This window comes from Gymnoscopelus braueri, assembly GCF_963280865.1.
Source record: "Gymnoscopelus braueri genome assembly, chromosome: 22".
In the NCBI taxonomy this organism is placed as follows: Eukaryota; Metazoa; Chordata; class Actinopteri; order Myctophiformes; family Myctophidae; genus Gymnoscopelus; species Gymnoscopelus braueri.
In genome coordinates this window covers 39,590,708-39,605,707 of record NC_137624.1, presented here as the reverse complement: position 1 = coordinate 39,605,707, position 15,000 = coordinate 39,590,708, and the positions used below count along the sequence as shown (strand labels likewise).

Here is a 15,000-nt window from a genome sequence, read left to right as displayed (position 1 = left end):
AACCTCTAGTACTATATACAGTATATTGTATGTACACTACACTCTTAAATTACCACTGAGGATTTTACGGTGTATATTTAAGTATATATTTGTTCCCATTGCTGTGGGGGAAGAGAAGCAGCAGCATGTTGCAGGAGAACAGAAGGCAGCTTTGTCACCAATTAACTGTGGAACCAGATAACGATCAGAACTAATCAACTTTATCATACTGTCTATGCCTACAGGTTATGCTACAAAATCTCTCTCTCTTTCTCAAACGCACACGCACACACACACACACACACACACACACACACACACACACACACACACACACACACACACACACACACACACATACAGGCCAGCCAGTCACATTAAAAACACCTCAAGGAAAAACTGAAAGAAAAACAATTACAAATAGGGAAACAGGAAATAAAAATGGCCCCAATACACAGTAAAATAATACTTTCATGTCCTATTACTCTACCATACAGATTGGTTAAAATAAAGTTTTATTATTTAAAATAGGTCCCGGATTGCATCTTCAACTCTGAGAGTGAAGCTGCAGTCCGGTTTGTAAACAAATCCAATCTCTGCCCCATTTGTAATACTCAGAGAGACACTGATTTTGCAGCGTACTTCATGAAGATATATGACACTGGTCTTAATGCACAATTTTTTAAACTAGGAGGGTGTCATGTACCATAACTCATTATGTAAAAAAAAATGCATATTTCTTCCACCACTCACTCTAGTTGCGAACGCAGCGGAAGGAGGCGCGCCGAAGGCGCGCCTCCGCGCAAGTGGAGCTTACTATGAAACCGTGCTCGGCTTGTGTGTGTCTCTGGGTCTCTGTGTGCACTTTCTGTGTGCAGCTCCTCTGAGATAAGTAAATGTCCAATTTAGACGTACCATACATCAAATGAAAGGTCTTTGAAAACTGAACACACCTGTCAAGGTTGCGTTTAAGCCCGCCCCTTCCCCCGGAAGCCACGCCCCGGAGAAGGCTCCTAAAAACTCCCCATTGAAACCCCATGTTAAATGAAAAGTGCCCGAATCGCTCCGAAACTTTTTCTACCCCCCCTAAGTGGGGGTCTAAGAACAAATACTTCGGGCTCGGATTTTGGCTCCGCCCCCCGGAAGTGGGTGAAACAGGCACTTCAAACACTTTGTTGAATTGTTCAAAAACATTCAAAGTTTTTTTGGGGTGAATTTGTATTTTTCTAAGATGCTCCTTTTAACGCAGAATTTTTTGGTATTTTTTTTATTTTTATTGGTTACTTTAAAAAAAAAAGAATAGATTTATTTTTGGTTTTTGCGTTCGCTTCCCGCGTTCGCGCGTCTTACTTGTTAGTATCTTGTTTATTCCTTGGTATGCAGACGTTGGGCTGTCTGCTAATTAAGGCGAACACAAACAGAGTGCCTGAAGCGTGGTGACCTGGGCCCATACTGTGTTTATCTGGTTATTCAGAATATAATTATGAAAGGATGAGACGTTAAAACCTTGTTTATTTACCGTCTTCCTGTACTGATGGGCTTCACTTCCTCCCAGAAAAAAAAACCCCACTCCACGAATGACTCAGAATGAAACATGTTGCTTGCACACATACAGTGTGTACACACACACACACACACACACACACACACACACACACACACACACACACACGCACGCACGCACGCACACGCACACGCACACGCACACGCACACGCACACGCACACGCACACGCACACACACAGAAAGAAAGAAAGAAACATATGCATTCACACACACCTCCATGCATGTCCAATTGCGCATGCATGTGTGCTGGTGACCGAAATGACACACACACACACACACACACACACACACACACACACACACACACACACACACACACACACACACACACACACACACACACACGCACACGCACACTGGGCTGGTATAGCGCCAACATAAGGCTAGTTTGAAAAAGATTAGCACACACACACACGCACACACACACACACACACACACACACACACACACACACACACACACACACACACACACACACACACACACACACACACACACACACACACACGCACGCACTATCACACATACAGTGTTCTTACTTGGCAGCTCCAGTTTGATGCATGTGTTGTCGCCCCGCCCCACAGGGCACTTGTATACGTCTCCCGTCCGCTTGGCGGGCTGGCCCGATAGCGGTGAACCAATGAGGACCCTGGGAAAACCGACACACATGGGACGGGTTAGTGGTCCGCCACACGACCCAACCACACAGCAAAACAATGGTTTCCACAATGATGCCAATAAATATCATTAAAATGTTATTGCACAAAAAGTGGGGTTTCTGGCTGAAGAACATATCGGGCGTTGCCAAGACGATTGGAGGTCTCCGCCTACCGATATATACGTCTGGGGACTTCTACAATTTAGGGTAACCATTATTTTCGGTAAACCCAAATCACTTAAATCACTCGATCTGCTAATTTCATTCCTTATGACAATTTCTTTGAATGTATTTTTCTATCCATCTATGTAAAGCACTCAAAACAAATACTATTATTTTAACTGTGGTGAAAACTGGGACAATGTGGTGCTGAATGTTGAACATCGAGACATTTTAGTGTTTTAGAGACGTTTGTCGGGACGCTGGACACCCAGCTCGAAACTGGGACAATCCCAGCCAAACCGGGACGTCATGGTCACCGTTTCCTAAATGCAAGGACGCTGATAGAACAGCGGCGAGAACACCTACGCCCACCGCATTGGAAACCAATCATGTCATCATCGCTGGAATAAACTGGCGGCCAGTCGGCCGGATCTATAAAAGTCACTCATTACAGTAACCACCTGGATGTATCCGATCTGAAGTCTGTGTCCAATCAATGAGCGTCGCGCTTGGCACAGACATGCGCAGAGCAAGTTCTGCCAGGGAACTCAGTGCAGTTGTTGCCGGCCGACCATTGGACCGCCTCAGCTCCACGTTCACATCCACTCATAAAATCACACACTCATTTCATTCTCAGACCGCTCTATTTAAACCGGAAGTTTGCACTTCTCATCCTGCTTGCTTTTGCTGCTGCTCATGATGCTACTGCTGCTGCTGTCACCGCTGTCTTGCTAAATTGCTGCTCACTCTCCACCACCCCATGCTACCACCTGTGGTTTTGGATCTGCTGTTTATGTACGGGGATTCAGAGTCTCTTTGGTTGGGAGATGCACTTTATTCATTCATGAGTTGTCCTGACAGAAGTACGTGTATCGAATAGGCTGCACTCAACCACTTACACGTGTGAGTCCTGTATGTTCTATCCCATAGTTAGCACATGATATCTGTGGATTATACCAGGGACAGTGACTTGGACTTGTTAGCTCTTCCTCATGGAGTTACCTTATGTGGACTATGCGGTTGACACACGCTGACACACTGCACCTTAATCCCATGTACAACGTGCTGATTTTTATTTTTCTCGCACCTTAAAGGTTTCATGACGTTCGGTTTTACCACACATTAAAAGTCTTTGTCATGGTCCTTCAAACGTGTGTAGAAAGTTTTAACAAAAAATTTCACTCCATTGATCCATGGCAGGTGTTTTTCTCTCACATTTCTAAAGCCTTTTCAACTGCAATGAAAAAATAAATCTTTGCCTGCGGGTGTCGCTGGTGAGGGATTTTGCCTGTCAATCGTCGCCTCTGCTCCGCCCCCCCCCCCCCCCAAAGGAAAGGATAGGGGAGGGGAGGGGCGAGGAGGAGAGTGGGCGGGATTAATCGGCTGTGACCTCACTGCCCAAGGGCCAAGCTCAGATTACTTTTCAGCCTAATTATTCAGAAAACCCCAGACCACAGAAAATCCACTGAATGTTCAAAGTTCAGATTTTTTGGGTGTAATTGAGGTCATAAAACCCCCAAAAAAACATACAAAATAAAAAAAGTGAAAATGAATGTCATAGAACCTTTAACTAACGTCCATAGCATATCATGTACAGTATATATCTGCTGCTATGTTCACTCACTTTATGTCTTACCTCAGGTACCCCACCTTATGTCCTACCTCAGGTACTTACCGCATCATAGATAGATATACTATGTGTAAATATATAGATACATTTCTCTCTCTTCCCCTTGCCCCCCTTTTGCTTGCACAAAAACTAATTTCACCCACTGTTTTTACACCTGTAAACCTGTGATGTGACAATGAAGTTGATTCTGATGATATCAAAGCATTGACCTTTCTGACACGGTGCTTTGAGTAGCCATAACATACGAGTCACATTGCAAGAATATAAGTCCAACTGAAAAATATGTTGTCCCATGAAAATGTAACGTTCTGTCTTTTGCGAGCACACTATGGGATAAACATAATGATAAACATAATGGGATAATCTTGTTTACTCAGTAACTCAATCATACAGCATGCCATACTCTACCCCTGACAAACATACTAGTGTTATGGTAAATGGTAAATAAATGGTGCATTTATATAGCGCTTTTTATCCAAAGCGCTTTAAGACCTGGAACATATCTGTGTCACTTTAGATGTCTTTGGCTATTCAAAAATAGCAGATATACAAGCTCATAGCGCGGCACCGAGTGCCGCGCTATGAGCTTATAGATCTGCTATTTTTGAAAAATATTGCCTTTTCTTTTTTTTTTTTTTTTTTTTTAAACTGTTAGGATTTAGATTTTTTTAAATAGATTGTGCATTGTACATTCACTCATTTACACACCGATGGCGGAGGAAACCATCAATTAGGGGTTCGGCGTCTCGCTCAAGGACACTTCGACACTAACTCTGGGGGAGACCGGGATTGAACTGGGAACCTCGCGGTTCACCATCCGACCCGCTCTACCGGCCACTCTACCACTGAGCCACTGCCGCCCTCATGGTAGCAGTGGCTCAGGGGTTATCGCTAATGTATTAACCCTTTAAGACCTGAGGCGAACAATGTTTTCTAAATCCTAACAGTTTTTTTAAAGAAAATCAAAAAAAATGTTTTTCAAGATTTTTCAAAAATAGCAGATCTACAAGCTCATTGCGCGGCACTCGGTGCCGTGCTATGAGCTTGTATATCTGCTATTTTTGAATAGCCAAAGAAATCTAAAGTGACACAGATGCGTTCCAGGTCTAAATGTGTTAATAATGTAGTAACCATTTTGCGCGACAACATTGTCACTCGACAAAAATAAGTATTCTGATATTTCTCTGTGGGTTTGTATTATGTTACTTTAGTGTTTAGTATTTCCAATGTTCTGTACTTCTACTCCACTACGTCTCAGAGGCAAATATTGTACTTTTACTCCACTACAATTATTTGACAACTTCAGTTACTTTGTAGATTTTGATTATTATTAAAAAACTATATTAACTTCTTCAGCCATATACTGTACATTTCTGTCGTTTGAAAATAGCCTGTAGATCTGCTATTTTCTGCTATCTGCTGTTTTCAAAAGATTTGTTATTAGTCTCGATTATTAGTCCGATTAAGCCCTATTTCATACTTCGTCGTACAACGGTGTCGCAAAAGAATTACAGCACATTACAGTACATTGCGACGTGCAGTGGGCTTCTACATTTTTGCTTTTTGGGGGGAAATTTTGAATTTAAAGATTAAACAAGTAGGTTATCGGTTATGTTATTTCAATCGATTGCTTTTAATAGACCCTTAAATTGATTAGTTTGATGAACCCCCATATACGTGCATGTCTAATTGTCTATGCATTTTCATGTTCCGAGTCAGTCGGTCAGAAGACTGATGCCAAACTTAGGTGGTCATCTGCCGTTCTGTAAACACTCAGGATCATTAACATTCCTCCTCTCTAATGGGCCGCGGTCATCTGAACAGGGTGGAACAGAACAAGCTTAAGCTTACCATGCTGACAACTCGATGAAAAACCCACTATATAATGTTATTGACTCATGTGGGACGGTTACTAAACAAAAATGGGCTTTTTTATGAGCAACTGCTCTTATAGGTGCAGTAAATCAATCACCATTAACGGTTAAAGATTTCTACACTTGACTAATCCATCCATTTGCCAGACAGGTTTGGGATTACAACATGCCTACTTGATGATTGGTTCTCAAAGTGGGGTCCGGGGACCCCCAAGGGTCCTTGGGGGGGGGGGGGGGGGAGTTCCAGGGGGTCCCCAACAAGATGTGTTAACTCATTCACTGCCACAATTATTGCTGGCCGCGTTTGCCCACTGCCAGAGATTTTTCATTGAAAAAATAAAAGTACTCAGGAGCCGAGATACAGAATTTTTAAGTTTTAAGTTAACAAGGAAGTGGATGGGAGTCTAGATCTTCGAAAAATCATATCTCCTTGGTCTTTGGGTCAAATTAGATTTTTTACGTTTTTTACGTCAGTGGCAGTATTGGTAAACGGGAATAATTACGTCAATTACGTCAGAGGCAGTGAATGAGTTAATATAGCATCACAATAATTTTAACCACTTTAACCTTTTATACTTTGGCTATTCAAAAATAGCAGATATACAAGCTCACAGCTTGTAGATCTGCTATTCTTTTGAAATCGTGAAAATGTGTGCAAATCTTTGAATATAGTATTTTTTAAAGCGAACATTTGTAACTCAAATCTTTGCTTCTGGGGGTCCCTGGAACAAAATATTTTGACATGGGGGTCTGCGGCCAAATACATATCATTTTGGGGGTCCTTGACCTGAAAAAGTTCAAGAACCACTGTACTTGATGATTCAAAATGCATAAAAGCACGTTATACACAGTAAAATCCTCAGTGGGCATTTATTCCATCCATTTGTAACTTTGAGAACGTACACATGTAACCACATTAGGAGAGACCCTACAAACACTCTATATAGCATTGGTTCTCAAAGTGGGGTCCTTGGGGGGGTGGGTAGCAGGGGGTCCCGAGCAAAATTAGTTAATATAGCGTCACAATCATTTTAACCACTTTAACCATATTTTATAATTTTGGCTATTAAAGAATTAGCAGATATACAAGCTCACAGCGCGTCACTTCGTGCAGCGCTGCCAGCTTATACATCTGCTATTTTTTTTTTACATTTTTGAAAAATCTTGAAAGTGTTTTTTTTTTTTTTTTTTTTTTACACAAATATTCTCTTCTGGGGGTCCCTGCCACAAAACATTTCCAGATGGGGGTCCGTGGGCCAAATACTATTTGGGGGTCCTGGGCAAGAGGATTCAATGTTTTATCCCACGATTTTGTAACCCTATTTTTTCACCCAGTGCCAATGCCTATAAGCTTGTAATCCTGGCCGCTACTCTCCCTCTGCCAGCCTGGGGAGAGCCCTGAACTGAGCTCATGCTTCCTTCAACGCATGAGGAGTGAGCAGACAGGCCTCTTCTTATCAACAAACTTTTTTTTTTTTTTTACAGAAAAGAATATCCCTTACACAAGCTTTAACTACTTTGCTAGTTACTGTAGGGCTGCGGCCAGTCAATCTTCAGTCCATATGGTGCGTTTATGTACGTAGCTCTTTCTTTTCATCTACAGCGTAACCAACTGTGACAAGATGTTTTCCCGGGCTGAACGTTTCTCTGTTGTGTGTTCTCTGCACACCGTTCATCAATCCGGACCTTTCGACGCCATTCAGTTCCACTGTGAGAGAGGGGCCAGCGTTTTGAAGTAGACATCTGTGACCAATCAGTCACCTCATGTTAACCCATTAAGACCGGGAACGCATCTGTGTGTCATTTTTAGATGTCTTTGGCTATTCAAAAATATCAGATCTACAAGCTCATAGCGCGGCACCGAGTGCCGCGCTATGAGCTTGTAGATCTGCTATTTTTGAAAAAAAATTATTTTTTTTTTTGTGCAAATATTTGAATATATATGTTTTTTAAAGCAAACATTTGTAACTCAAATCTTATTGCTTCTGGGGGATTCTACAAATGTCTTCTAAATCCTAACAGTTTAAAAAAAATATATATATATATCAGTGGTTCTTAAACTTTTTCATGTCAAGGACCACCCAAAATTATATGTATTTGGCTGCGGACCCCCATCTGAAAATAGTTTGTTCCAGGGACCCCCAGAAGCAAGGATTCAAATTAAAAATGTAGATGTATATTCAAAGATTTGCACACGACTTTTTTCAAAAATAGCAGATCTACAAGCTCATAGCGCGGCACTCGGTGCCGCGCTATGAGCTTGTAGATCTGCTATTTTTGAATAGCCAAAGAAATCTAAAAATGACACAGAGACGCGTTCCCGGTCTTAATGGGTTAAAGTCAACCTGGACATCATTGCATCGCACTGATAACTATCCGTCCTTTCTTTCATATCTAACCCATTAAGACCGCGAAAGCTTCTGTCATTTTAGATTTTAACCACTTTAACCATTATCTTATACTTTGGCTATTCAAAAACATCTGCAATTGTTTGCGCAAAAATCGTTGAATATATAATTTTAAAGCAAACATTTGTCTTTAAGTACAGTACTTGAGTACATGTACTTAGTTACTTTCCACCACTGTATACAGTATGGTACCACTCCTCATCTCTAAAGGTAGGGCAACTGATAAGGGACAAATTCAGCTATTTACATACTACTGCTAGTCCATATCTAGAAACTATATCGTTGTTTTGGTCTGGCTATGAAGAATCATGACATCACGAGTGAAGGATGTTCCTAGTTGTACATACAGTATGTCCTGTACTATTCTGTATTGTTCAATAACTATTCTTTGTAAATGTCTCACATTCAAAAGCAGCTATATTTTTGGAATGCTCTGGAAGGCTATCTAATGTTCACTGTGAAATTAAATGTATATTTAGGATATAGGACCAGTAGGCAGTGGTTCCGGTACGAGACACAAAGGAGACTCTTTGTGTCTCCTACCGGAACCGCTGACGGTCAGCAAATTATTGGCTTAGGAATGCGACAAACACAAAAAAATATCCATGAATTCAAGTCTCCATGGGGTGACTAATTGATAGAAAAAAAGGCATTTTATGGGTGAACTATCTCTGTAAGTATCCTTGTATTTGCTCAGCCTATACGGAGCTTGGGGTGAGTTTACCAGAGTGGACTTCCACTTCCACTCCTCACACAGAGTTGATGATTTCTGAATGTTGGGGACAGGTTTGAATTTAGCTGTTCAAACACTGATAAGCAAAATGTATATGACACATGTGTTTATGCGAATGCCAAATTAACATAGTTACAGTTAACTTAGAAGGCCGAAATACGGCCAGCAAGGTATTGAGCAAGGTCTCCGGACTGACAAAGTTTCTGGCAAGGACAGCAAGGTACTTAGATAGGGAGACAAAACAGGTGATTTTGCATGTACATCTTGGCTCGAGGGCTTAATGAAATCCCTTAAAACCAAGCTGTCAGGTCAGAATAGACTGATCAGGGTCATTCTAGGGTTAGGACCCAGATCCCACATAGGTAGGAACCAGTTCGAGAGCTCAACTGTCTCCCAGTAGAATCCAGGGTAACCATGGCCAGATTGACCATGGTTCATAAGATAATATATGGCGAGGTCCCCATATTTCTAAAGACATGTTTTACTCAGAGAAGCGAAGTACACAATTTTTTCACCAGAGCCAATGTAGCAGATGTGAGTCTGTGGGCAAAGAATCATTTACTTACACAGGAGCCACACAGTGGAACGACCTCCAAACCAGTGTCAAACTGACAACCAATCTGAGGTCTTTTAAATGTGAGAGGACCGTCAACGGAAACAAGTCTCAGGACTTTCTTGTGTAATCCTCAAACTGCTGTAACCATGTGGTTTTCACTTTTCCAAATAAATCAAATCAAATCAAATCAAGACCTGAAAAGGACAAAAAGGAAAGAGAAAATAGTCTAAAAAAGAAACATGCTAATGAATTAGTACCACACTAGAGTTTCATTCTGGGAAAGGCACGTCCTTATTAAACTCCTCCATTGCAACACAGAGCTATACTCACTATCCAAAACATCTCACCACTGTCTTGATCTCATTTATTGTTCTCTGTCTTTCTCTGCCAAAATTCCCTCTTGTTTCTCCCTCTGCTCCCTATTCTGTGTAAAGCTGACTCAGCAGTGGACCCTTACTGTGTAACATCCATTTTAGTCATGTTTCTGACGAAACACCCCCGCAGCTCAGTTATCTGTTAGAACTGTGATTCCAAGAATTCAGTTCAAAATAAAAAACGCTCCAAAACAAATGATGCATGCAGGGATCTTAGTGCCGAGGATATCTTGGAACGTAACAATAGCGCCGTCAGAAACGGCGCTATTGTCCTGGGGGACAAGGGGAGAACATGCAAACTCCACACCGAAAGGGCCTTCCTGTGTGGAGTTTGCATGTTCTCCCCGTGTCCCCTATAGGGTAGGTACCCTCACAAAAAAAACATGCAGTAATCCTGGTCTCTATACTGCCTCCCCCCTGGTCAGCCGGGGCGCCTGATGGAGGGGAAAGGAACTGGTTGGAATAACGTGTTCCTTTCACGCGCTACGTGAAAACTACCCCCTGTCAGGTGATAAGAAGCGGTGTGCTAGCTCCTCATGCTTTGAAGGAAGCATGAGCTCAGTTCTGGGGTCTCTCTAGGCTGGCAGAGGGAGAGTAGCGCCCAGGATTACATAGGCAATTGGCACTGGGTGAAAAAAATTGGTTACAAAATCGTGGGATAAAAAAAGAAAAGAAACAGTATGTATTAACTATAAAATACAACCCTAACCCATTTCCGGTGCCTGTGTCGGGGGGCAGATGTTGGCCAGATTCAATCAATTAAAAATAAATGAGTGAGTTAGAGAAGTTGTCAAAAAAGACACAAATAACTTTTGTTTAATTGAACAAGTTACACGGTATGACTTTAATCTCTATTGAGGTGTCCTGAATCAGCTCAAAGAGACCTCTTGTCTCTTAAGAGTTTTTTCCCCTGAACTAAAAATTACTGAACGCTGTTTTCTGGGCCGGGACTGAAGGAGGAGGTTTGGAATGTTTCATCACACTTGGCCTCCACAGATCAGCGCTGACTTAATTACTGTAACTGTTCTCATATGAGTTTAATAAGAGCATTACTGCATACAGCGTTCTGGGAACGCATCACCTCTATGGTGTCACAACAGGGTGGAGAGAGTCGGTTTAACCCATTAAGACTGGGAAAGCATCTGTCATTTTAGATTTTAACCACTTTAACCGTTATCTTATACTTTGGGCTATTCAAAAATAGCAGATCTACAAGCTTGTAGCGCTTTTTAATTGTGCAAATGTGTGCAAATCTTTGAATGTATGTTTTTAAAGAGGACATTTTTAACTCAAATCTTTGCTTCTGGGGATTCTACAAATGCCTTCTAAATCCTAAGAGTTATTTTTTTTCTTTTTTTTGTACGTATGTTGCTATAATATCAGTGGTTCTCAAACTTTTTTCATGTCAAGGACCACCCAACATGATATGTATTTGTCTGCGGACCCCCCAATCTCAAAATATTTTGTTCCAGGGACCCCCAGGAGCAAAGATTTGTATATATATATGTTACAGTATGATTGGAGAACCAGTACGATTGAAGAAGGCTCGCTCGTTTTTACCACCCACCCAGCAATTCTGTAGAAGCAACACTAGAGGGAGCCACAAGCCAGGCTTGTGCACAAGCATATATTGCCGCGACCACACACACACGTGCGCGCGTGTGTGACCGGCTTCGAGTGCTATCAATGCATTGAATGGGGAAATAGGCGAGTTTATTAGACCTTTCAATGGGCGAAATAGGCTACTACCTACCCGCGATTTATCAGACCATTCATTCAGGAGCTACTGACCTACTTGGAGGCGGAGCAGTCCGCACAACAATATTTACGATTCTGTGCCTATCGGTACATAACTCAAACGGCGCTGAGTAGGCACAGGCGAACGTCACACCGTTCAGGACGGCAACTCGGTCGCCTTAGCTCCCTCTGTGGTCCTTCACGGGGTGACAGTTCGCCTGTGACTGCGCGCCTCCGTCAGGGTCCAAAACCAAAAGCGAAACCTAAACTGAACTATTAAGTCATGTCAGTTGGTAGATTAGTATGTCTTGATAACACCCAATGAATGGTCTGATAAATCGTGGGTAGGTAAGTAGGTCGCCTATTTCGCCCATTCAAAGGTCTAATAAACTCGCCTATTTCCCCATTCAATGCAGATAGCATTCGAATCAGGTGGACTGTTAAGATACTTTTATTGTGTTCTGCTGGCTTTTGTTTTAGTTTCTCCCTGACACACACACACACACACACACACACACACACACACACACACACACACACACACGGAGGAGGAGAAGGAGAAGGAGGAGGAGCTCCTCCTCCTCGCGAGCCTCGCTAATAAACCCTGTCTCGAAAAGCCCCGCATCGCCCCGAAGCCCCGTGCCTAAAAACGAGCGCTCTGTCTTCAATCGTACTGGTTCTCCAAACGTACTGTGACATATATATTCAAAGATTTGTATATATATATATTCAAAGATTTGCACATATTTTCACGTTTTTTCCCCCAATAAATAGCCAAAGAAATCTTAAAATGACACAGATACGTTCCCGGTCTTAATGGGTTAAGAGAGAGATGGATGGATGGATGGATGGATGGTTGGATGGACGGATGGAGTCATTGTAGTAAAGAGAGAAAGTAAGAGTGAGAAGGCCTGTGGTTTATGTAACTTCCTCTTAACCACAAGCTAATAACATTTAACAATGTTTTAAACGTGTGCTCTCTGTGCTAAGTAAGACGCAGTGGTGGAAAAAGTACTCAAATGTTTTACTTATAAGTAAAAGTATCAATACTGCAATTTAGAAACACCCTGTTTACAAGTAAAAGGCGGGAATTCAAAATGTACTTGAGTAAAAAGTACAAAAGTATTGGCATCAAAATGTACTTAAAGGGTAAGACCACTTTGGTAGAGGTTTGGGTTGTGTAGTTACCTTGCCATGATGTAACTCCAAAGGTGGACAAGAAATAAAAAATAATTGCTCCATTGATTAGAAATTGATAATTCTAAATTTACTCCTCATTGACTTACATTGTAAGTTAAAACACATTAAACACATTAAAACAATAAAAATGTTAACTTCCTGCTGATTTTACTATTTGAAGATCCGGATCCGGATCCGCAAATCCAGTCCGGGTTTTCTTCTTAATAAAAATAGCTAAATCAACAGGAAGTTAAAAAAAAATTATAAAAAAAAAACTGTACTGGGTTTGGTGATGTTCCATATTGTCTGAATCAACTTTGTTTGCGTTTGTTTATGTGCTAAAAGAGTGACTTTGAGTGCTGTTTCACCGTACAATGTAAGTCAATGAGCAGCATATTTTGAATTATCAATTTCTAATCAATGGAGCAAATATTTTAAATTTCTTGTCCACCTTTGGAGTTACATCATGGCAAGGTAAATACACAACGCAAACCTCTACCAAAGTGGTCTTGCCCTTTAAAGTACCAAAAGTAGAAAGTAGTCATTATGCAGAATGTCCCATTTTGCAAGTTTTCAAATGTATAAAAATCTTTTGAAAAAAAAAAAATATACGCATTGTGAGCTTGTAGATCGGCTATTTTCAAATGGCCAAAATGAATATAGGGTTAATGTAGGGGGTTAAGTAGGGTTACGTAGTTAATGTATGTTTTGTAATAATAATCAAAATCTACAAAGTAACTAGTAACTAAAGTTTTCAAATAATTGTAGTGGAGTAAAAGTACAATATTTGCCTCTGAGATGTAGTGGAGTAGAAGTAAAAGTACAGAAAATTGGAAATACTCCAGTCAAGTAAAAATACCCCAGAATTGTACTTAAGTAAATGTACTTTACACCACTAAGTAAGAGCCATGTGGATGTTGACGTTTACACATTGTTTGACGACGTCGAAGCTTGATTTATGCTTCAGTGACAAAGTGTTGTGTGACGTGTGACATGACACTTTGTCACCGCAGCATAAATCTAGTTTAATTCAGTCATAAGTTATCTCATCAACAGAACTAACTAAATGAAAACAGTGACTTTGCCCTAAGATATCACTATGATATGATACGATATCATATCATATTCTTCTGCCTACACATACATCATGTCCTAGTACGAGCGAATAGGGGAAGGGAATCAACGTCACGTGATGCTTTTGTTTGGCCCGGCAAAAACTTGGATGTGTCTCAAAGAATATGATTATTGGCAGAATCGCGGAGAGTTTAGAATATTTGGCGGTCCCGTTTTCATTTTTCACAAGATCGGTGGTTGTTGCAATGACATGCACTACATTACTACACCATATGTTGAGCTATTACAAAATAAACCCATAAAATGTAACGACGTGTACGTTCCGTAGTGCAATTACAATGGTGAAAGCTGTGTAGCCTGGCATTGGCCAGACTGATAACGTGGATTCACTCTCACGTTCCTCCCCGGTATCAGTCTGGACTTCGGCCCATAGGGAGCGAGTCTGAGAAATCAGAAAATGATCGGGCCAATCAGTGACTGCCTTTCAACTGCTGTCCGTAACAACAGTGAAAAGCATCAAAATCATTTTCTGATTTCTCATACTCGCTCCCTATGGGCCCAAGTCCTGATACCGGGGAGGAACGTGAGAGTGAATCCACGGTATCAGTCTGGCCAATGCCAGGCTAAAAGCTGTGTGGTTTCACCCGAAAAAGTAATGGCGGATTCGGTCCACGCCTCGAAATACCCGTATGTGTGTCTCAAAGAATAGCAAGGATATCATATGGATCTGATGGGTATACTATCCATCATATTGTTGTGCAATGTGCTGATGGTAAATAAACTACGAGAGTCTTTTCTGATAATAACAGGAGACAGAAAGTGAAGGACTATATTTAAGAACAGATGGAAAACAAATGTGTGTCAATGCTAGTTAAAAGCATTAGAAGTCAAAATAATTGAGGGCCATAGTCTTAAGTACATTACAATATGATGCACAGAGAGAGAATGTACACACATATACTTATAGGGCTTAGAGTAACCAAGCCATTAATTACATGTTCAAACTGAACATTTTGTATTTGGTCAAATAGTGTTGTCAAATAGCATCACAATATACCTTTTGATGCTGC

At 41.2% G+C, this 15,000-nt stretch overlaps 1 protein-coding gene across 1 annotated transcript in view; it reads right to left on the bottom strand.

The window, feature by feature from the left end:
• itga1 (integrin, alpha 1) overlaps positions 1-15,000 on the bottom strand; it is a 113,806-nt gene that overhangs the window by 53,485 nt on the left and 45,321 nt on the right. The window contains exon 3 of the mRNA XM_080418637.1: positions 2,085-2,194. Within this exon, the coding sequence (XP_080274763.1) occupies positions 2,085-2,194 (110 nt within the window). The remainder of the gene's footprint in view (positions 1-2,084; positions 2,195-15,000) is intronic.